General features: G+C 43.4%; 2 protein-coding genes across 5 annotated transcripts in view; both read left to right on the forward strand.

Moving 5' to 3' along the window:
• The window catches only part of LOC106566803 (nucleolar protein 4-like), a 182,728-nt gene extending 176,226 nt beyond the window's left edge, over positions 1 to 6,502 (forward strand). For all 4 annotated transcript variants that reach the window (XM_014135217.3, XM_014135218.3, XM_082959950.1 and 1 more), the window contains one exon: positions 390 to 6,502. In XM_014135217.3, the coding sequence (XP_013990692.3) occupies positions 390 to 613 (224 nt within the window). In that variant the 3' untranslated portion in view covers positions 614 to 6,502. The remainder of the gene's footprint in view (positions 1 to 389) is intronic.
• A 239-nt stretch (positions 6,503 to 6,741) lies between these two features.
• On the forward strand, positions 6,742 to 24,364 carry LOC106566804 (tyrosine-protein kinase Srms). Its single transcript, XM_014135219.3, has 8 exons — positions 6,742 to 7,629; positions 11,143 to 11,264; positions 11,763 to 11,929; positions 21,674 to 21,821; positions 22,164 to 22,322; positions 22,650 to 22,831; positions 23,126 to 23,282; positions 23,523 to 24,364. Exons 1-8 carry the CDS (start codon positions 7,283 to 7,285, stop codon positions 23,720 to 23,722), a joined length of 1,482 nt encoding a protein of 493 aa, XP_013990694.1. The 5' UTR covers positions 6,742 to 7,282; the 3' UTR covers positions 23,723 to 24,364.
• The last annotated feature ends 644 nt before the right edge of the window (positions 24,365 to 25,008 follow it).

Genomic DNA, 25,008 nt, shown 5'->3' on the forward strand with positions numbered 1-25,008 from the left:
ACTGTAGCAGCATACCTTAGCTTACCTGAAGCATGCTGCCTGTACTGTAGCAGCATACCTTAGCTTACCTGAAGCATGCTGCTTGTACTGTAGCAGCATACCTTAGCTTACCTGAAGCATGCTGCTTGTACTGTAGCAGCAGCACTGGCCTAGTTAAGAATGGACTGAGACGTATTGAAACATATCCAGAATGGGAAATCAATTCCATATTTAAATAATGCCCATATTTGGACGTAGCAAACATTTACAAACATACAGGTGGAACTCATCTAAAATATATTTCCTACTGTTGATAAGTGGATAAGAATGCATATTTACAATTTCTAAGAGTTACATTTGTAGTAAAATGCCCCCAGTAGGTGTCTTCATTGAAGTGTGTTTTTCCCCAGGCCCTACTGACCTCAGCATGAAGTCCCTGGTGTCCAACTCGTCATCAGCCAGCTCCAACAGCCACGGGCGGAGCGGTGGCGGCGGAGGGAGCGGGGCCTCGGCACAGCTCAGCCCCACGGAGATCATAGCCGTGCGTCAGCTCATCGCCGGCTACCGCGAGTCAGCCGCCTTCCTGCTCCGCTCGGCCGACGAGCTGGAGACCCTGATCCTGCAGCAGAACTGAGATGAAAATTCCATCTCCCCCCGACTCCCTCCTTCTCCCTCTCTCACTCCAACTCTCCCACACGAACCCTAACTAACCGACCAACCACTCTCGCACTCAGCAGATCCATCCGTCCGTGATTCGTCCTCCTCCACCAACCTTTACATTCTCCTCATCGCCAGGAAAAGAAGGCATGCAACAGTGCTACCTTCCTCTAGTCTAATAATCCAAACTCCCTTGATTGTTTTGGCATTAGTGCGTGGAGAGAAAGAGCACTGTCTGTGACCACTTTGGAACAGCGTTTCTCCCTCTCTTCAACCACCTGTAAAGGAACGCTCTCCCTCCCAATCATAACAGCTCTCTCTCACTCCCACAGCTCTGTGGAAAGAAGCGGGATGACACAGAGAGTCGGAAATTAGTCTACCTAGTGTGGGGGAGAGAGTGGTGGAGCTGGTGCACTGGAGAACACTGAAGGGTTGTGCTGTAATGAGAGAAGAGCGCCCCCTTGTGTACGAATAAAATAAGTGGATCCTTTTTGTGTGCCAGGAAGCTCTATGTGCTGCAGTACACAGATCCCCTAAACAACCTTCGCCATCCCCAATAACAATGAAAGCGAGACTCCCTGATTAGTTCAAAGAAAAATCCTTTGATTTGAATCAGTGTTTTTTTTAAGCCTGTAGAATATTTACGTTTGTTTGGCACCGTTCCGAGCTACTGAAAAGGGGTGTTGACTGATCTGAAAGAGAGCACTAACTATAAGACACTGAACCACTTTGTTAATGAAAAGAGGCTAAGGAAGAAGACTGGGGGGGAAAAAAATAAAAAACGAGAGACAACTTGTCGCGCTCGCTGTAAATAAGCTCTCTGTGTCCTAAAGCACTTTCCCCTGATTCAGACCTCACCTACCCATTGAGTAATAAAGACCGTGATGTCCCGGGAGCAACACTTTAACTTATGCATTATGGAGACGCCATCTTTTCCACATGGAAATACCTCAGATCTACCAACCGTTCTAGTACTTCATTCATACTGGGTGCCATTATCATACAACGCTCACCAGTTACTGCCTGATGTGTTCAGTGTTTTCAAAGACCTGCAGGAAGCAACGTCTTAACCATTTCAAGAAGAAAAAATATTGTAACTATAGTTCAAATTTGATCCCAAACAAAGTATTGTTTGTCCCGTTATTTGTGCACTGTATATATTCAGTCCATATTTGATTCTAGAAGCATCAGTAAAGTGAAGGACTGGGGGCAAGGAAGTATGTTCTGTGGGAGACTGAACCTCTCTGAAGGTAGCTGGAGATTTTTTTCCAGAGGCCTCCATGTTTTCCACCCCCCTGGTGGCTCATTGCTCCCCCATCAATTCCAGGTTTTGGTTTGTCCCGATCTGGTTGTCAACACTCATCACTCGATGATACCGTCTCTTCTGGGTCTGGTTCTGCATTCCTCTCTCTAACCTACCCCCCTCCTCCGGACCTATACCCCCCCCCCCCCCCCCATCCCCTTCTCCCCCCTGACCTTACCTGAGCTCCGTCCAGCTTAGTTCTGGACCTTGGTTCTGGGAGGAATTCTGTATTTCTTTGTCTATTGACTCTTTGAGATGGCCATTAATCCACGCTGCTGCTATATGGACCGGACTTTTGCCACAGACCTATAACCTCAAGTCAGGACGCCAGCCTCCTGCACAACCAGAGCACCTCAAGACAACAACACAAACAAAAAGAAGCAAAAACTACTCGAGTCGGATAAGAGACAAACATTTCATTTTTGAAAACGACATGCCATCCCAGTCAGTTGTTTCTCTCTGCTACTAGGCACTCTGGTTGATCTTTTTGTTCTTTCATAAGGCTGTGTTGTTTTTACATTCACTTTTTCCTTTGTCGTTTTCTTCATGAGTTTGAACCTCTGGAGTCATCAAAGGATCAATGTGCTTCTCTTGCAGCCACTCACAAGGGTGATCTGGGCCTATCTATCTTACTGTACAATGTGTGGCCAAAGTCTGTGAGATTTGTACCTTTTTAGAATGAGAGGGGAAAAAAGCTAAATGTTTCTTCAAGAGGCAAGCCTGAAGGGGCTCATTGTTGTGTCACTGTAATTTGCTCCCTTTTGCACACTGAAGCAACAGAAATCTGTGACGAAGGCCCTGCTTGTTCAGGGCTCCATCTTGCACTGGCGAGGTGTGTCCTACTAAAGGAAAGAGGAAGAGTATCGCAATGCAGTTGATAATCATCACATTCCTGGCCCTTGACTGCATAGTGTTAATGAAAAGAGGCTTTCTGAGCCCAACGTGCGAGTTGTACAACGCATCACATACGACCACCTCTATTGTATAAATGAAAGCCATTGATTTAGGTGAACTAGCTCTGTGGCCTGTGAGAGGTCATGTCTAGAAGGGATTCCCCTAATGTCAAAGTGATGTCAAAACATAGATATTCGAGTCACATCAGGGAGAATTTTTGCATTTTAGCTAACCCTAACTATTTTCCTAACCTTAACCTGCTGCATAAGTTCTCCTAACCTGCTATGAAAAGTCACTAATGACATTAGCGGCATCCCATCTAGTCATGACCCCTGTGAGAGATTGAATGGAGCACTGGGCTCACTGGCGACACTCTGAACCACAGAACAACACCTTGATCTATCCGCCTAGCATACATGTGTAATGTTAAATCTGATCTCCATAATGAGTACAAAATCATTAACAAAACCTTCTTTTTTTTTTTTACATATGTTATGGAAATAGTATGCCTAGATAGAAAGTAGAAAATGAAGTCCAAGAAGTCCTCTTTATCTCAGAGCAAGCTCTTGATTGAATCTGCTTAGTGGGTAAAAAAATGACAAACACAAGAGAAATATGCAAAATGACCAGTCAAGAGGAAACCTCCCTCACTGTGTTCTCTCTCAATGTGACTTTGATGGCTTCAAAATGTGTTTTCTTATTAGTATCGCCCTCATTTCTGCGGATCCATCCTTCACTCTGCTCATGCCCTGGGGTCTTACAAGTCTCTCAGTACAGTACATGAATATGTTGGGGGGGGGGGGGGGGGTAGGCTAGAATGAACTTAGAAGGGGATTCTCTTCATCCTTATTCACTTCAGTCTTAAAACTGCCTTTTTTGCCACTGCAGGTTTGAGGTTTCAAAGGATTGCCAGACAAGTAGTACACACAGTGCTGTGGCCAAACTGTACATAGTGCTGTAATTTATGATCTTACAGAGCAGTTGCTAGAGACAGTTTTGCCGTCCTCTGTATTTCCCTACTACCCCAGGTCAACACAGAGCGATGGATGGATCCTACCTCTTTAGAAATGACCAGTTGAGCGCTGCTGAATTTTGTACTGTCACATGCCACAAACGTCTGCTATATAGTTTAGTGGAAAAAAGAAGAAGATTGTGAAAGTTATGCATTTGTTATATAGACGAGGGACAATGAAATGTATCTCTAAGAAGGTGGTAAGAGATTATATAGTAAAGCTCTCGCTAAATACTCCTCCCTCCTCCGTTTGCACCTCTGGGGTTTGCTCTGTAGTTTCTCACAGACAGCTACATACGTTAAGAAAACATACTGTAAAAATAGGCAAAAGACAATCTTGGAAATATGTAACTTGCTCACTGTTTAATTTCCATTCCTTTCTGTGTGCAGCTATTGTATACAGTGCATCTTGGAGTATTTTAGCCATAATCACAGCATTCTTACTCAAACTTCTGGCTCCTTAACGGCGGTGGAGCGCTCATAGTGGCCCACTGTCGATACACATTTTCTATTTTTATTATTATTTTATACATATTTTGTAGTGCAAGTCAGTGGTATTATCAAATAATATTTTGTACAATACCAACATCTCAAGTGAAGTTACTCTGTATGCCTATACTGTACATTCCAAACAAGGATGTCAACACATTTAACAACCAACCTGACCAGCTTCACGTTTAGTGATCTGACCTCTGTGCCCAACACAAAACCCACACCTAACAAATGCTTGAGCGAGTGCTCTCGGTTAAGATTAGTATTGTTGACCTTGTGATTAGCTTCAAACATGTTGATGACTGGAGACATGATTATTCTCCTGCTTAGGGCCAAAAAGACTTGACATGCCAGAGAACGTGCCAACCAAGCACAGACCAAGTTTGCAACCTTAGCCATGGCCTTCATGAAACTCCCCCCTCTCAGACTACTGCATGTATCTCTCCCCGTGGGAATGCTATGCAGCAGTGTCAGCACTTCAGTGAAGGGGCAGTGTTTTGAGTGTGGGAAAGGTGTGATCCCCTTAACCCTGATCATACTGTTTTAAGCGCCGACTGACATTGGACGTCAATGACTTTACAAATGTCACCCCCCCAACAGAGATGGTTCCACTCAGACAGGAGCAAAAATATGTGTGGTGCTGGTCAGGGTACCGCAAATGAACACACATTTTAAAACAAGTATCTGCTTTGGTCAGATGTATAGCTCGACATAAAAACAAGAAAGGAGAAAAAAAATGGCTGAACTTTTTATTTTTCTATCAGGGCAGTGTACAGCTACAGTCAAATTCAAATAGTTTTTCCCACCATAGTGTGTTTTATTTTAGAATTTGGTGGTGCTTTGGATTCCTCGGTTCTGTTTTAGGTTTTCCTCTTTACCTACTGTACCAGAAGCTGATTGTCTTTCTCAGTTTCGATTTGTACCTACTACCAATGTGAAACTGTATTTTCCTCCTGATTTTGGACTCAGTGGAAGTGTGATGTTTACATGTACAGATTTCTGCTATTCTTTTTTGTTGTTTTGTTTCATTTGGTCATTTCTCTCCACCCTGTTTGAAGTTAATCTGATACCTTGTACATTGATGGGAAATGGGACCATGTCTAAATGAGGTTAATATCACATGGACACATATTTAGAAACTGGTTGTGGGAGAGCTGTGTGCTTGGCTTAAGGAATGCCCTCTCCTTAGCTGACCTGATACACACAAACCAGTGAGTCACAGTGAACTGAAGCTCTGGTGTGACCACTTTACCAATATACTTTACCAATTTGTTCCTCAGAGAATTATAAGCCATTGACATGCCCTTTGAAGGGTTTTCTAGACTATTAGTATATTTAGTGAGGAAAAACTCAACTGCAGACAAAAACCTCAGGAAAAGGACATCACTTTTTTAACACGTCTAACTGAAGGCCCATTTCCCTCTTTGATACCATATAAATTATATCAAAAATAATTATTCTTTTTTATATTTATTGTGTTTTATATATATATATATATATATATATATATAGATAGATATATATATATAGATATATATATATAGATATATAGATATATATATATATATAGATATATAGATATAAAACAGTGGATACCTTTTTTTCCAGTACATGTGGCTAAATATTTTTATTCTTTAGAAATATATATATATATATAATATATATATATTATGTGTGTGAAGCAATTTAAAGATTGAAAAAATAATACAAAAAAAATATTTCTGTTTGTTTAATGCAAAACAGCATGGGTGGGTCTTTTCCCTAACATATCACTTTGATTAATGAAAAACCAAGGATTTGAAATGAAGCTTTCTTAAGTGTGATGTCACTGCTAAGATAAAATGTTTCCAAACTTAAATGTGACTTTTTTTTCTCCCAAGCTGTACATCACAAAGCTAAATATACTAATAAACCGTGTGCTATCTATTAAACAGAAACCAATGTCTTTTTGTCTTTTGCCAGGGATGTAATAAGGGAATGTTGTTTTTACAAAATATATGTATAGGTATTACCTTTAGTGGATATTTGTTTATTTTTTGTTGTATACACTAAATTGCACAACATGATGTACTCTACTGACAGCTGAATGCTTTATTGTAGGCTATATGTTTACATTCATATTGTGTGCATTGTACAATACAATATATTTCCAAACCAATGAGGAATTGAGGTGTACATCATTACCATAGTTAAATAGTCTACATCATACACTGTGATAACCAATGGTTTATAATTGTGTTACCAGCATCTTTTTTTAACAGTAAAACAAATGTATTAGTATATTGATAAGGAGAATTACGTATAATATATGTGGAATTAAAAACTGTGTGTTGCCTATACGCACTTCCTGTATCACTTGCACCAGAGTCAATGGTGTAGTTGTAGATGGACAGATATACTCTGGGGTGTTGTTGATTTAACCGCCAAGCACGAACAGCAGGCGGACAGGTTCACAGACGTGGGGATAGCGGGAAATGTCTAGTGTTCCAAACAAAAACCCTGACTAAACGCATTTTGTGGACCTGGCTCAGCAAATGCCACTTGCAGTGCACAGATTTTGACCGTATTCCAGAGAGATGCGGTATTTGGTTATCATTCATTGGAGGACAAGTATAGGTAGGCTATTTCCTCTTTTTTTAGGCGCACTTGGTAAATGACAGGATCAATGTGGGCACAATTGGACATGGATATCTCGTTTCCGCATTCCCACGGCCAACAGTATTGTGTCCCTGATCTATCTCGACACAAAACAGGTTTCTCCTGATTATCAACCTAATTATCGCTGATGCCGCACTATGTGTGCTGTGAAGGAGAGAAAGGGCAGCTCGAAGACGTCTCGAAACTGTATAGGCCTCTGGCTTTCCTATTAACACATTTATTTTCGCGTCGTATTGTCGCGGTTCCCTAAAGAAACCTGGATACCTCGGCGTTGCGACTGGCTTGGGATGGAGGTTTGTTGTCGTGGTTGCATGCCATGCTGTAGTCGACTATGGAACTGGATATGGCCCGAATTCCATTACCCAAATATGACCCGACCAGCTGAAATCCCCACTATTTCAGGTGATATCCGTGCCCCGTCCCCCAAGAAGAAACCGACTCAGCTCTATGCGGCTCTTTTCGATTTCGAAGCCAGGAGCGAGGAGGAGCTGACTATCAAGGAAGGTGACAAGCTGTCAGTAATAGAAAAGAGGGGGGATTATGTGCTTGCCAAAAAACTTACCGGTTCGATGGAGTCCGGACTGGTCCCGGCTACATATGTGGCCATTCTACAGGACGAGTTCGCTAATCATAAGTGAGTGGCGCGTATATGCGCGCGGTCAACCTCAATATTGTTTCATTCATAATATGCAGTTGAGATTTCACCATGTTTCTTTCACTCGTTTCGGGTTTGATTGGCTTTTGTCCACCATATTGTATCGGATCATGTTTAACCTACCAGGTTTACCAGTAAGGTATTCCACAACCTACAGCGACATCTTTTTGGACGTATTTATTATTATATTTTTTTGGTCTGATCTGGACCGGCCTTAATTGATTTCTGGACCCATAGCCGCGGGAAGTAGGGGGTATACTGCTGAAAATGTATAATTATATATTTTTTCTTCACAAAAGTAGTACGCTGGGCCTTTACTAGTTCTGTATTAGCGGACCAATATAGCCTTTTCTAGCGTAGCTCGGGCAACAAAACCACAGCACCCCCAACCTGCAACATCTTCCATCTGGACCGGCCTTGATTTGGCTAAAACATAACACTATATTTACAAAAGTATATGGACACCCCTTCAAATTAGTGGATTCGGCTATTTCAGCCACACCGTTGCTGACAGGTGTATAACATTGAGTACACAGCCATGAAATCTCCATAGACAAACATTGGCAGTAGAATGGCCTTACTGAAGAGCTCAGTGACTTTCAACGTGGCACCTTCATAGGATGCCACCTTTCCAACAAGTCAGTTTGTCAAATTTCTGCCCTGCTAGAGCTGCCCCGGTCAACTGTAGGTGCTGTTATTGTGAAGTGGAAACTTCTAGGAGCAACAATTGCTCAGCCGTGAAGTGGTAGGCAACACAAGTGGTGCTGAAGTGCATAGCGTGTAAAACTCGTCTGTCCTCGGTTGCTTCCAGAGGCAGTTTGGAACTCACTACCAAGTCCCAAACTGCAAACTGCCTCTGGAAGCAACGTTAGCACAAGAACTGTTCATCGGGAGCTTCATAAAAGGGGTTTCCATGGCCGAGCAAGCCTAAGATCCCCATGCACAATGCCAAGCTTTGGCTGGAGTGATGTAAAGCTCTCCGTCATTGAACTCTGGTGCAGTGGAAACACGTTCTCTGGAGTGATGAATTACGCTTCACCATCTGGCAGTCCGACGGACAAATTTATTAAAAATAAAAATAGAAATACCTTATTTACATAAGTATTCAGACCTTTTGCTATGAGATTCAAAATTGAGCTCAGGTGAATATTGTTTCCATTGATCATCCTTCAGATGTTTCTACAACTTGTTTGGAGTTCACCTGTGGTAAATTCAATTGATTGGACATGATTTGGAAAGGCACACACCTGTCTATATAAGGTCCCACAGTTGACAGTGCATGTCAGAGCAAAAACCAAGCCATGAGGTCGAAGGAATTGGCTGTGGAGCTCCAAGACAGGATTGTGTCGAGGCACAGATCTGGGGAAGGGTACCAAAAAATGTCTGCAGCATTGAAGTTCCCCAAGAACACAGTGACCTCCATCATTCTTAAATGGAAGAAGTTTAGAACCACCAATACTCTTCCTAGAGCTGGTCGCCCGGCCAAACTGAGCAATCGGGGGAGAAGGGTTCCTCTGTGGAGATGGGAGAACCTTCCAGAACGACAACCATCTCTGCAGCACTCCACCAATCAGGCCTTTATGGTAGAGTGGCCAGGCGGAAGCCACTCCTCAGTAAAAGGCAAATGACGGCCCACTTGGAGTTTGCCAAAAGGCACCTAAAGGACTCTCAGATCATGAGAAACAAGGTTCTCTGGTCTGATGAAACCAAGATTGAACTCTTTGGCCTGAATGCCAAGAGTCACGTCTAGAGGAAACTTGGCACCATCCCTACGGTGAAGCATATTGGTTTCAGCATCAAGCAGATGTTTTTTAGCGGCAGGGACTGGGAGACTAGTCAGGATCGATGGGAAGATAAACGGAGTAAAGTGCAGAGAGATCCTTGATGAAAACCTGCTCCAGAGCGCTCAGGACCTCAGACTGGGGGTGAAGGTTCACCTTCCAACCGGACAACGACCCTAAGCACACAGGCAAGACAACGCAGGAGTGGCTTCGGTACAAGTCTCTGAATATCCTTGAGTGGCCCAGCCAGAGCCAGTACTTGAAGCCGATTGAACATCTCTGGAGAGACCTGAAAATAGCTGTGTAGCGACGCTCCCCATCCAACCTGACAGAGCTTGAGAGGATCTGCAGAGCAGAATGGGAGAAACTCCCCAAATACAGGTGTGCCAAGCTTGTACAGGGGCATCATACCTAAGGAGACTCCTGGCTGTAATCGCTGCCAAAGGTGCTTCAAACAAGTACTGAGTAAAGGGTCTGAAATGTACATTTAATATTTGTTTTTTATTTTTAATAAATGTGCAAAAATAACAATTTAATACATTTTAGAATAAGGCTGTAAAGTAACAAAATGTGGAAAAAGTCAAGGGGTCTGAATACAGTGCAGTTGACAGATGGGAGCGATTATAAATATTATATTTTGCAACCTCAGTTGGCACATCTTTCCTATATTAAATCTATTGAAAAATTAGTATTGTGATATAATGCTTACTTCAATGAGAATGTACAATATGTGCTGTTGAAATTTGGCCATAGAATCAATGACCTAAAAAAATACGTATTTTCAAAGTCTGTAAATTATGTATTTCCAACGTTTATTCAGAAATAAAGATTACCTGATTTCAACTTCTGGAAAATACATATTTTCTACTATAATTTTTAACCGGATTGCAACGTACGTAAAATACGTCTTTTCAACAACCGGAAAATGCATAAGATACGTCTTTTATACGTTTTTTTTCAACGTCTTTTTGCTTACTGGGTAGGCTATATTTAACATAATGTTTATTTGAGGCTCAAAAAAAAAAGATTTGGCATGGTCATTATTTCACATAGAACTAATTCAGATTAAATAATGTCAATGTTTGTTGACAGAGAAGTGAGACAGCAGCCCTTCATGTTTACTACTGCACAGTTGACAGCATTGTAGTATATCACAATGCCTCTGTATGTGGCTACCGTTACCGTTTACAAATAAAGTTCCTGTCTTTGTGGTCAGATTGGTGCAACTGCAGTCAAGTTTTAGCTTTAGTAACTACTGCATACGAAGTACAGCAGTGGACACAACTTTTGACAAATGATAATCTTTCAACTCAGCTCACACCCGCACCTGACAGAGTTTCAGGTGAAACCTGAGCGTCATGGAAATGTACCTAGTGTTTGCAGCACAGCACAGCCACACCCTTTCTTGTTAATTACTGTAAATAGCCTTCCTTACTCTCTGAATGGAGTCTAGCCTATGAACCACACCTACTTTTCCACTCAAAGCAGCTTGAGTTTGAGAAATAGATCAATTATTAGATTACATTGATATTGGGTGGGTTCACTGCGGTTGATTTTTAGGGGAAATTTGTGTGTGTGTCTGTGTCGGTGTGTCTGTGTCGGTGTGTGTGCTCTTGTCTGCTCCTGTGTGCAATTGTGCATGTGTCTCTTTTTGTCTGTCTGTTTTCCTCTTTCCCTGTCTGCCTGTTCATCCATCTGTCTGTCTGTTGAGGTGGTACTATGGGAACATCAACCGGCTGAAGGCTGAGAAACTGCTCCTAGCCTCTCAGAATAAGGATGGCTCGTTCCTGGTGCGCATCAGCGAGAGCCACAGTGATGAATACACCATCTCAGGTAAGCCCATATTGCATGGTCACATGTTAATTACTTGGTAATTCATTAACACAAGCACCATATGCACCATTTGGTAGCCTACTGGGTAGCTCTGAATTAATTTAACTAAATACCAGAAAGGACCCAGTGTTACCCACAGACATCCAATTAAATTACATTACATTAGAGTTCTAATATTTAATTATGTTGTTACCACACAATTTCACTATTAAATACTATGCAAACAAATACCAGTGGAAAAGAAAGTGCAGTCATTCATTCACCAATGGGTGGCAATAAAGTACTTCCATAGTTGAGAACCACCATCATCTGATCACCCACTGTTCTGTAAGCCATGTCCAAGTCAGTGCTCATATGTCCTGTTGCTAATATTACTTTGGCCAAGTGTGGGTGTGACATAAGACATTTAAAAAGGAATACTGTGTGTAAACCACCCTGCTTTTTAAATGTATCAAAAAATATAAAACAGTCAAATCATGTTTGCCCTTTCCTCCACAGCCAGAAACATTGGGAAAGTGTTCCATTTCCGAATCCAGCGTTCATTGATCGGTGCGTATTTTGTGTCAGACAAGATTTCCTTCGCCACTCTGGGGGAGCTTATCCGATACTACCAGAACAACTCCAGGAGTCTAGGAGTGCCTCTGGATGAGCCATGTGCACAGCAGGTGTGTATACCACCCAGATCTCACACACAAATCCAGAGTTTTTGGCAAACAAATTCCCAAAATCAAATCATGTTAGAATTATGTGTTTACTTTGACATCATTACGGAATCAAGAAGCGGTAGTGTAGTAGCAGGCTGTTTTTACTGGAGACCTCTCCGTGATCGGATCTCTTCTCTCTTCCTTCCCAGCGGAGATGTGACTGAATCAGAGGCTGTGGAAAGCCCCGCAGACACACACGCACTCCCCCCCCCCCCCCCCCCCTCTCACTTCAGGCCCTCTTTATTTCACCATTTTATGCTTTTCAATTTTGGTATTTGCATTTATATTTATTAGCAGTTAGACTGTTGCCATTTTATACACAATTTGATTGTAGGTGTAGTTGTGGCAAAAGCATTTGTCCTCCATGTTCAATTTGAGAAAAGAGTAAATGAGAAGCTCATACCAAGACTAGCATGTCTTTAATGCAGTTGACACTTCTGTAACTTCCTCGTTTTGTTGTATGAAACAAACTTTTAGACTGAGCCTCTTGAAAGGAAAGCCAAGATGTATTTCTAAATCTCTTCATGAGATTGAAATGAGCAGATGTTACATTTCATTGGTAGTTTTTCTTTTTATTTAACCATGTGTATTTTGAGTTGCCAAGACAATCACAATGTAAACTTGGTAATCATTTAAGTATATATATAAATCATCCTTTGTAGATTATTTCTTGATTGAAACATTTATTTTGTAGCACTTGATTATCTATGAGCCTAAGTATCAAATAATACATTTGTATTTTTAAAAGAGCCTGTGTGAGGGAAGTTTCTGTATCTTTCAATGTACTAAAGCCATCTGAGCATCACACACACGACGGGTCTGTAGTGGAGCGGGTCGAGAGAATCAAGTTCCTGTGTCCACATCACTAAGAAATGAACATGGTCCACACACCAACACAGTCATGAAGGCATGACAACGACTCTTGCCCCTCAGGAGGCTGAAAAGATTTGGCAAGGGTCCTCAGATCCTCAAACCGTTCTACAGCTGCAGTACTGAGAGCCTCTTGACCGGCTGCATTAACGCTTGGTATGGCAACTGTTTGGCATCCGACCACAAGGCTCGACAGAGGGTGATGCTGTCCGCCTAGTAAATCACTGTCAGGAAGGCCTGGAAAATTGTCGAAGACCCCGGCCACCCAAGCCATAGACTGTTCACTCTGCTACTGCACAGCAAGCAGTATCAGAACGCCAAGTCTGGGACCAAAAGGCTCCTGAACAGCTTCTACCTCCAAGCCATAAAACTGCTGAACAGTTAATCAAATGGCTACCCAGACTATTTGCATTGACCCTTTTTGCAGTCGTCACTAGTTACCACAGCCACAAAGTCATAACCCCCCCCCCTATTTCTACAATTTGTTTATTTAAAATCTGATTTAACTTAAACCTAACCATAACCACAATGCTAACCTTATACCTAACCTTAAATTAAGACCAAATATAAAAAATAAAATAAAAGATTACAGCCAATTTTGACTTTGTGGATGTGGTAACAACACTTTTTTGCACAAACTCATATTGTCACGAACCGGCTCGAAGCCCGTAACAAAAATGGAGACGACGTGGAGATAAGGAATAACAAAATATATTTATTAACTAAAGTAAACTAAATACAATTAGCAATGGTGTGTGTTTAGTCAGTAATCAGTAGTGTAAGTGAGTGGTTGCATGGATAAATGTGATAATGAGGGGTGTTGAAAGGTGCCAACGCAAACAAACAGCCTCAACCAAAATCTATCAGTGTCTGCATGGAGAGAGTCTTCCCAATGAATGGGGAAGAGGTGCATTTATCCTTTCGCTGACGACCCTCCCGGGTCCGCTCACCAACATCCTATTAAGGAAAACAAGAGCAAAGAGAATTCGGCAGACAGTGGGAGGGTTCCCCCATAAAACTGGGACCAACAAATACCCCAGAATCAAATCAAATTTCAAATGTATTTTTATATAGCCCTTCGTACATCAGCTGATATTCTCAAAGTGCTGTACAGAAACCCAGCCTAAAACCCCAAACAGCAAGCAAAGCATGTGAAAGAAGCACGGTGGCTAGGAAAAACTCCCTAGGAAAAACTCCCTAGAAAGGCCAAAAACCTAGGAAGAAACCTAGAGAGGAACCAGGCTATGAGGGGTGGCCAGTCCTCTTCTGGCTGTGCAGGGTGGATATTATAACAGAACATAGTCAAGATGTTAAAATGTTCATAAATGACCAGCATGGTCAAATAATAATAATCATAGTAGTTGTCGAGGGTGCAACAAGCACGTCCGGTGAACAGGTCAGGGTTCCATAGCCGCAGGCAGAACAGTTGAAACTGGAGCAGCAGCACGGCCAGGTGGACTGGGGACAGCAAGGAGTCATCATACCAGGTAGTCCTGAGGCATGGTCCAAGGGCTCAGGTCCTCCGAGAGAAAGACAGAAAGAGAGAATTAGAGAGAGCATATTTAAATACACACAGGACACCGGATAAGACAAGAGAAATACTCCAGATGTAACAGACTGACCCTAGCCCCCCGACACAAACTACTGCAGCATAAATACTGGAGGCTGAGACAGGAGGGATCAGAAGACACTGTGGCCCCATCCGATGATACCCCCGGACAGGGCCAAACAGGCAGGATATAACCCCACCCACTTTGCCAAAGCACAGCCCCCACACCACTAGAGGGATGTCTCCAACCACCAACTTACCGTCCTAAGACAAGGCCGAGTATAGCCCACAACGATCTCCGCCATGGCACAACCCAAGGGGGGGGGCGCCAACCCAGACAGGAAGACCACGTCAGTGACTCAACCCACTCAAGTGACGCACCCCTCCCATGGACGGCATGGAAGAACACCAGTAGGCCAGTGACTCAGCCCCTGTAAAAGGGTTAGAGGCAGAGAATCCCAGTGGAAAGAGGGGAACCGGCAAGGCAGAGACAGCAAGGGCGGTTCGTTGCTCCAGCCTTTCCGTTCACCTTCACACTCCTGGGCCAGACTATACTTAATCATAGGACCTACTGAAGAGATAAGTCTTCAGTAAAGACTTAAAGGTTGAGACTGAGTCTGCGTCTCTCACATTGGTAGGCAGACCATTCCATAAAAATGGAGCTCTATAGGAGAAAGCCCTACCTCCAGCCGTTTGCTTAGAAATTCTAGGGACAATTAGGAGGCCTGCGTCTTGTGACCGTAGCGTACGTGTAGGTATGTACGGCAGGACCAAATCGGAAAGATAGGTAGGAGCAAGCCCATGTAATGCTTTGTAGGTTAGCAGTAAAACCTTGAAATCAGCCCTTGCCTTAACAGGAAGCCAGTGTAGGGAGGCTAGCACTGGAGTAATATGATCAAATACCAGTCACTACAAATTGATCCAGCCTTTGCGTCCCTTTGCCCCAGCCAACCTCGTCCTCCCCAGACCTCAGCAACCTTTGCGGACAGGAAGCAACCTTGAAGAGGAAAGAAAACGAGACCAGAAGGGAACAGACAGGAGCGACAGAACAGGACAATACCAAACACAAAATAAGTGGTCAGTCACGTGGACATTAAGGAACTGGGCACACGAGAGAGCACGTCAGCAATGACATTATCAGTCCCCCGGATGTGCCGCACATCGAGATGGAATGCTTGTAAAAATAAACACCTTCTCATTATCCTCTGATTAGGACACATCATGGACCTCAAAAAGGTGAGGGTTATGGTTGGTGTAGACCACAATAGGTACTACTCCCGACAGACCTCGAAGTGTTGTAGCGCCCAAATGAGTGCTAGCGCTTCTTTTTCAATGACCGAGTAGTTCAACTGATAATGGTTAAACTTTTTGGAAAAGAAACTAACAGGCCTCTCAACCCGACACATCTGCTTGCAGCAAAACTGCACCTGCCCCCACATGACTAGCAGCCACCTGCAATGTAAATGACAAATCCACGCGAGGAACAGCCAGCACCGGAGTTGAGGTAAGCAACCTCTTTGCATCTTCAAAAGCCTGTTGACAACGAGAAGACCATAAGTAAACAGCCTTAGCTTTCAGCATATCTGTCAAGGGAGCGACCACAGAGAAGTTCCTACAAAAACTACGATAATAACCAGTCATTCCCAAGAAACGCATCAGTTCCTTTTTAGTAGTTGGTGGTGGAAAAGCATCAATAGCTACCACCTTAGCCCGAACAGGACGCACTTCACCCTGCCCAACCACCTTTCCAAGGTATGTAATGGTCACCTGAGCAAACTCACATTTAGCCAGATTTATCGTGAGGCTAAATGTGGTTGAACAAGGCTTGAATACGGGACAGATGTTCCTCCCAAGTATCTGCATATATCACTACATCGTCCAGATAAACAGCGCACCCGGCCAGACCGGAGACAACCCTGTTCATGAGTCGCTGAAAAGTGGCAGGTGCATTATGCAGGCCGAAACTCATAACCGAATACGAGTACAGTGGCACCTGCCAATAGCCCTTTAACAGGTCAAATTTGCTCACAAACTTAGCTGCGCCGACTTGATCAATGCAGTCCTCCATCCGAGGAAGAGGAAATTAATCTGGTTTAGTGACACTTTACCTTACGGTAGTCCATACAAAAATCTGTTTGTCCCATCCGGTTTACTGACCAAGATACAGGCAGAAGCCCAACTGGAGAAAGAAGGCTCTGCTATCTTACTCTCCAGCATGTACCTGACCTTAGCATCCAGACAACGCAGTTTCTCTGAAGAAACTCTATAGAACCGCTGACGAATGGGGTCAGCATCCCCAATGTCAATTTCATGTTCTATTAAGTTTGTACGTGTAGGTGTATCAGAAAACAAACCTGGAAATCGCTGAATCAGACCAACCATCTTTCCGCCCATCAACAGGTAGATGAGTGAGAAGGCTGTCTAAAATATCCAGTGTCTGAATTTTTCAATCTACCCTGCAGTATGCAATCGTCGGGACCAGGAACATCTTCCTCCTCATGCACGGACCTAGCATGACAAGAACGGTATCGGCCAAAAGAACAGGTTTACCGTCCTCTGTAGACTCCCACTGTTCAGTCTCAGAGGAACGTGCATAATAGGGTTTTAACAAATTTACATGGCACAGTTGATGTGCTTTTCTCCGTTCTGGAATGGCAACTAGATAGTTTTGCTCAGTGTACTGGCTCACAACGGTATATGGCCCTTGAAGCTTGGCTTGAAAAGGAGAACCAACAATTCGCAGCAGAGCAAGAACCTGGTCACATGGACTAAAGTGACGAGACTCAGTTCACCGATCAAATATGCCCTTCATCCTCTCCTGTGAAGATGATAGCTTCTCTTTAGCCATTTCACCAGTGACGTACAGGCGTCGCCCGGAAATCACACACAAGATAACAGGGACTGAGAGGGCTCGGAAGACTTCGTCATCCTGGAGAACAGATAGAAGTCCACACACCCTATGAAACACAAGGTCATTTGGACTGAAACCCATACTCTGAAACCTCCCTACCAGCTAAAAGTAACCAAGGCAACCCCTCCTCCCAATCCTTATCCATCTCAGTACAATAAGCTCTCAACAAAGATTTAAGCGTTTGATGGAAACGTTCCAGTGCTCCTTGACTTTGCGCGTGATCGGCGCTAGACAAATTGTGTTTAATATGGAGCTGTTGGAGAACCTGACCAAAGAGATTAGAGGTGAAATTAGATCCTTGATCACTCTGAATGACCTTAGGGATTCCAAACAGTGAGAAACTGAGTCAAAGCTTTTAACACAGACTTAGTGGTGATAGACCAGAGAGGATAGGCAGCAGGAAACCTAGTGGTCTGACACATCACAGTGAACAGGTAACTGCCTCGATCTAAAAAGAGTAGTAGAGGACCAACAGTCAGATACTCAAAAGGTTGGCTGAGTATAGGAATAGGAAACAGTGGTACGGCTTCATAGCTTGATTAGGTTTACCAGTTAATTGACAGGTGTGACAAGGTTTGATCAACTCAGAAACATCCCTCTTTAACCTAGGCCAAAATAAACGTCTTAATATGCGGTGGTAGGTTTTCCTCACACCCATATGTCCAGCAACGTCGTTGTGGGAAGTTGTCAACACCAACTCACGAAGCTTAACTGGTACAACAACCTGACTAATCGCCTCCCCCAGAAAACAACTACCATGAGACACCCACTTTCTCATCAGGACATCCTCTTGGAGAAAATATCCATGGGCGACATCTCCCAACTGTTCCACAGGCACAATTTGGTCACGCAACTCTTCTAATGTGGGGTCAGTCCGTTGCGCGTTGATTAGATCGGAGCGGGATACCGATAACGGGATACCGATAACGGGATAACAGGGAAAGCAGTGACAGACTTCTTTGGTATTCTCGTTAGCCGGCGCAGTGACCAGGTCGCCCTGGCTCATAGAACACCTCTGGGTAACTCTGCGCACTCTCATCAGGAATCCCTACAAATGACGGCTTAGCGGAAACCACTAGAGATGGAAACACGACAGGCCATACACACTCACCAGCCAAGTTATTCCCAAGGATAACATCGATACCCTCAATAGGCAACGAAGGACGCACCCCCACAACAACCTCACCTTTCACCAGTCCACAATCCAACATCAGTCTATGTAATGGAACTGACAGTGTTCAAACCTATTCCCCTAATTAGAACACTATTCCCTGAATCAGTCTCAGCAGAGAAGGGTAACACAGACTCCAACACAAACGATTCAGAGGCACCTGTGTCTCTCAGGATCTTCACTGGCACTAGGTCCTTACTTCCTAACATACACAAAACCCTCCGTAATGAAAGATAAATAGTCTGGATCAATATGGACTTTCACATGCCCCTGGGCATGAGACAATGTGTCAGGAGTGAACTGATGTGGAACAGACGCAGCTAACGCCGTAGGCTTAGATTTTAACGTAAGCACACGTACTGAATTTACCCCTAGACCTGAGAACTGGACATTTGTTTTTCTAATGACCTGAACCTTGACAATAGTGACACTTGACCAAAGTCAGCTTTACCACGGGACTCAGGCTCAACCCTAGCTGAATGAAACTCTGCCCATGAACCAAAGTATCTCGGTGAGCGAGGCCCAAATCACTCCGAACGCCCCCACTCACTCCGAATACAGGGCTCTGCAAAGACCCTTTTGTGAGTCAAAACATACTCGTCCGCCAAAACCGCAGCTTCAGCGAGAATCTTTACTTTTAGTTCGTTAATGTACGTGGCTATACGATCAGGGATTATGTCCTTAAATTGCCTTAACATAATCAGATCACACAGCCATTGGAAAGACATAACTGCAGAGGCGGAACACCAGCGAATAAACTGAAGATAATTCTCGCGCAAACTCAACTTGAGTGTTTATCATCCCTTTTTAAAGTTCTAGATCGTTGGTGGTAAGCCTCATGAGCCAATTCGTAAATCTGTAACAGCCGTTTTAACCTTATCATAACTGACACTGTCGGCTACATTAAGAGCTGAATATGCTTCCTGCGCTTTACCAGTCAGCACACACTGCAACATTAAAGTTCGGTCAGAATCAGGCCAACTCCTAGCGTCAGCAACACGCTCAAACAACGAAAAGAATGTCTCAGGGTCCTTTTCATAAAATGTAGGCAACAACCATAAATTCCCAACAATATCAAACGTGTCCGGGGCACAACCAAAAGAGGAGCGACCCCTAGGTACATCTGGGTCACCTTCCCAGAGCAAACTCTCCCCTGAGACCTTTCCTAACCAGCTCTAGCCGCTTGTTGCAGCTCGATTTTAGCACACTCCAAATCCTGTTTTAAATTCCAATTCCTTTTCATACTTTAGCCGATCATGCTCTAGCTTTAACAGAAGCAGTTCTTTCTGCTGTTCAAAAAGAAGACTACTAGGACTAACCGATGGAGCAGCCATTGTAACGTTACAGGGAGACGGAGAGTCCTCAGCAGAAGCTACCCCAGTGGTAACTTCAAGAATACCACTCCATTGGCCTTCAATATCAACCTAATAGAATTGGACGTTTATCACTAATTTCAACCTTGTAGTGTTCAGCAACCTTCAACAGCTGTTCTTTAGTACATAATTCTAACAGTTCCTCTGATGGAAAGCGAATGAACTCATCTACGTAAGACGCCATAGTCACAAGAAAATACAAAGAATCTCACTCTTCCCCTCTGCTGAGCACACCAGACCACAACCAGAGAAATGACAATCACACTGGGCACCAGAGAAGAGAGATGAGATATATGGAGCTTCCCCAAAACCTACAGTAACTCAACCCTAGTCTTCATGCGGATTTGTGGTGGATAATTACACACTGTAGCCCACTGGCAAGGAAGTAAACCCCCCAGCACGCTGGCAGATTCCACCAAGCCACGGATGTGCCCCCGAGACAACTGCTCAGTCCACAGACACCACACAAAAATAACAAACATTAACCATGCCCAACGTATTCCAAAGTAAAACACTAAGCCTAACATAGGAAAAAAAAGCTATAGCTCCAGGTAGCTAATGTCACTACCCTACCCAAATCTCCCACTGAGGTACACAGCCGATTGTACTCACCTCCTCGGACCGATGTCCCAACAGCGAGTAGCGCAAGAGTCTCCAGCCTGGGCAGGGGCCTGGAAACTAACCAATGTACTTTCTCCAACGCAGCACACAAACTATCCACCGCAGTGGCAATTTTACCATACAAAGGTAACCAGTACTGGGCACCAAACATTACAACTCAAACAAGCTGTAACAAAAGATGCAAACAAAACACCTACAGAGTTTAACTCCACGTTTTCTCCCAAACACAACACACATACTAGTAAGCCAAATGACAATGGTATTAGTCTTTCATAATGTAACAAAGTGCTAGACGCCGAAATGTCTAGGAACCAACCTTAAGTTCCCAGATGAGCCCCCACTTGTCACGAACCGGCTCGAAGCCCGTAACATAAAGGGAGACGACTTGGAGATAAGAATAACTAAATATATTTATTAACTAAAGTCAACTAAATACAATTAGCAATGGTGTGTGTGTGTTTAGTCAGTAATCAGTAGTGTAAGTGAGTGGTTGCATGGATAAATGTGATAATGAGGGGTGTTGAAAGGTGCCAACGCAAACAAACAGCCACAACCAAAATCTATCAGTGTCTGCATGGAGAGAGTCTTCCCAATGAATGGGGAAGAGGTGCATTTATCCTTTCGCTGACGATCCTCCCGGGTCCGCTCACCAACATCCTATTAAGGAAAACAAGAGCAAAGAGAGAGAATTCGGCAGACAGAGTGGGAGGGTCGTCACAATATTGACGCCACATACTGCTGCTACTCTGTTTATTATCTGTCCTGATTACCTAGTCACTTTTAGCCCTACCTACATGTACATATTACCTCAACTACCTCGTACCCCTGCACATTGACTCGGTACAGGTAGTCCTTCTATAAAGCCTCATTATTGTAATCTATTGTGATACTATTTTCTATTTTTATTTGCTAATGTTCTTACTTTTTAACTCATTGTTGGTTAAGGGCTTGTTAGTAAGCATTTCACGGGAAATTCCGCTTGTGAGAAATACTATTTGATTTTATTTGACAAACAAATGCGTAATCATTTTGCTTGTAGTTTGCACTTTTGGGACTATTTCATTGGTTCCATTGTACTGGGAAAACAAAATGAAGCACAGCTCAAGAATTTGAAAGTATACCCGATAGCTGTGTTCTGTGCTGCTGTAACAGTGTTGTGGTGTCCAGTTGTGTGAGGCTGCTTGTAACAGTGTTGTTGTTGTGTCCCCAGAGGGAGCTGTTTGACATGGAGCCCTGGGAGCATCCTCGGGAGGAGTTTAAACTGCAAAGGAAGCTGGGGGAGGGCCACTTTGGGGAGGTGTGGGAGGCCCAGTGGATCAACCAGAACAAGGTGGTGGCCATCAAGATGCTCAAACAAGGTAAGCATGCTAGCTCTCGCTGTTATCATATTAATACATGATTCAGCACACTACAAGCAGAATTTTGGCAAATATTTGATGAGTGACTATTGATGAGGGAATTATTTTCAAAGACATAATGCAGATGGGCAAGTGCTGCAATGGCAAAAGGTTATAAAAAGCAGGAATGCATGCATGCGCAAAACACACAATTACATACTCTCTAACTGAGTCAGTCCATTCAGGTCAGGGCTCTCACATTGTTTATAAAGGGATTATAATACTACATAGGGTCAGTCCTAAGCTCCTTATCACCTGGACAGCACTGACCTCAGCCCCTCTCTCTCTGTCTCTCTCTCGCAGAGGACACTAAGCAGGATGAGTTTGTGAAGGAGGTGCAGGCACTTAAGAACCTCCACCATCCCAAGCTGATCCAGCTGCTGGCCCTGTGTTCCAGGGGAGACCCCGTCTACATCGTCACTGAGCTCATGACCAAGGGCAATCTCAAGTCCTACCTGGGCAGTGAGTCAGTCACACCCTCCCCTCTGTTCCCCAGTCTTTACATTGCATTCAGTGTGTGTGTTCACAGATGATTATGCTTGACCAATAACATAAGTATTCAAAAACCTCAAGTGGTCATTGGGTGCTTGGCTGAAAAAATTATGTAATAGCAGGAATCATATATGGCTTGCATATTAAATAGCTCCAACTCAGGTCACCTGACAAAGATCTGTTTGAGATTTAAATGTTTTTAACTAATAAACGTATATGTTAAAGCAAATGAGTAACTATGCAGACCTTATCATGCTTGACAGATCCTAACCTGTGCACTCACTATGCTGTTCTCAGCGACGGAGGGTCATGTGCTGTCCTCTGCCCACCTCATCTACATGGGCAGCCAGGTGGGTGAGGGCATGGCCTACCTGGAGGACCGACACATCGTGCATAGGGACCTGGCGGCCAGGAACATCCTGGTGGGAGATGACCTGGTCTGTAAGGTGGCTGACTTTGGACTAGCACGGATCATTAAGGTAAGGATAGAATGGATGTGACATGAATGTGAAATGTATGGAGAAATGAAGAGGGAGAACCTATAGGTTAACTAATGCTTTAGAAAAATATACTGTATGTTGGGCTTACTTATCTTGGTCAAGGCGAAATTGTTCATTCTCAGATAAAGCAAGGATTCTTGCTTAAAAAGCAAAACAATTATTGGGACATTTCCATAGGAATATGAAGAAATTCTTAGTAAACACAAATGGTTGGATATGTGTCCCCTCTCTCTGTGTGTGTGTGTGTGTGTGTGTGTGTGTGTGTGTGTGTAGGACAGTGTGTACACAGCCAGCAGAAGCACTAAGATCCCAGTGAGATGGACGGCCCCTGAGGCTGCGCTCTACCAGCGTTTCTCTGTCAAGTCTGATGTCTGGTCCTTCGGTGTGCTGCTCTATGAGATGATGTCACGAGGAAAGATGCCATACGACGGTGTGTGTGTCAAACGTTTTCAAGACAATATTCTTATTTTTACCATTATACAACACGTATCACGAGAAAAAGTCAACCCTCATTACAGTTAATCTATTACCTCTATCTGTAAAAATGCTTTTGAATATTTCCCTCTGACTGATAATATTTATCCCTCTGAATAATATTTATTCTTCTCCCTCTTTCTCTCTCTCAATCTCTCTCTCTTTTGCTCTTGATCTCACACAAACACACACATAGGAAAGAGCAATAAGGAGGTGCTGGAGCTCCTATCGACAGGCTACAGGTTGTCCTGTCCAAGTAGGTGTCCCCCCAACATCTATCGCATTATGTTGGAGTGCTGGAAGCCAGAGGCCTCCAAGCGGCCCTCCTTCCATGCCCTGCACAGCCAGCTAGACACCATCTACGCCCGCATGTACTTCAAGACCATCGAGGTCTAGATCTGGAGGAGGAGTAGGAGGCCAAGGGGTGACTGCACTGACATAGACACTCAGACCAATGCAAAGCAGAGGGACTGCAAGACATTGTCATTGTCTTTTAACACCTTTTAGTCTGTTTTTAGCCAGTTGTCTTGGTTTTGTCATTGATGTTTTTATTTGAGGTTATGTGCAATAAATAGTCCCTCCTGGGGAAAGGGAGGAAGGAGAGAAGGAAAGGAGGGCAACAGAAGTGGAGCCACTGTTACAGCCCACCAAGGCGCTATGCTACAGTTTGCCCCACTGCACACAGGCTAAATGGCCAGTCATACAGAAAGTGCCTATATGTTTACACACTACAAAGACTTATCTCATAGAGACAGCTCACACAGTCCACAGTGATGGAGGACATGGTCATTGAGACTGGAGAGTGAGCCATAGAGGACATATTTTGGAATTTCTACTAATGGAAGATTTTTTTTGGAACTGATGCAATTTTGAACAGTCAACGCATGATATTGAAGAGATCTACTAATACAGTTTGGGAAATATGAGCCATATCATAAACTTCCTTTATTCTACTTTGGTTGAGTCTCTTCCATATCTTGACTATGCCATTGTGTATTTAACAACCAAAATTATGATAATAAAATATTTTCTAGATAACAGTCCTGTTTCATTGTGTGTGTGTGTGTGTGTGTGTGTTAGGAAGAACATACAATTATAATGCTTCATTTGTGTACAAAAAAACATAACCACCCAATTTCTTTAAATCCTCCATAAAATAATGGGAAAGCCACACCAACCTCTGGTGCTTCAATCTTAGCTCATTTATAGCTGGCCGTACCGTGGCGCTGTCCACTGACTAGGTGCTGAAATCGCAGCCAACTTTCATGACCGCTAAACGCAGTGCAGTCCATTGTGCCGAATTCAATTTCGTCCGCAGTTAGCCTTTCAGCGATATTTGGTGAATCTGAGAAAAAGGGGAAAGTCTTTACAATTAAATTCATATTACCACAATTGTATTTTGTGAGTTTGAATAAAATGGAAGTAGCGATAGGACACGAACAACGTAGGCCTAGTCTACAGTAGCATGCATTGGCAGCCGGAGTAAAATGCATTTTGACTTCTGTTATTATTATTATGGCCAGTAGGCCTACAGCATAAGCTCAGCAAATCTCACCAGATGGGTATCAGTGCATTCGGAAAGTATTCAAAACCTTTTCACTTTTCCCACATTTTGTTACATTACAGCCTATTCTAAAATTGATTAAATAGTTTTTCCCCCTCATCAATCAATTTAAGAATGA

The sequence above is a fragment of the Salmo salar genome, chromosome 13 (assembly GCF_965601325.2).
Source record: "Salmo salar chromosome 13, fSalSal1, whole genome shotgun sequence".
NCBI lineage: Eukaryota > Metazoa > Chordata > Actinopteri > Salmoniformes > Salmonidae > Salmo > Salmo salar.

Coding starts and splice junctions, on each gene's coding strand:
- LOC106566804 (XM_014135219.3), top strand. CDS start 7,283: ATGGAGGTTTGTTGTCGTGGTTGCATGCCATGCTGTAGTCGACTATGG. Junction 21,822..22,163: donor CATCAAGATGCTCAAACAAG/GTAAGCATGCTA, acceptor TCTCTCTCGCAG/AGGACACTAAGCAGGATGAG. Junction 22,323..22,649: donor TCTCAAGTCCTACCTGGGCA/GTGAGTCAGTCA, acceptor TGCTGTTCTCAG/CGACGGAGGGTCATGTGCTG.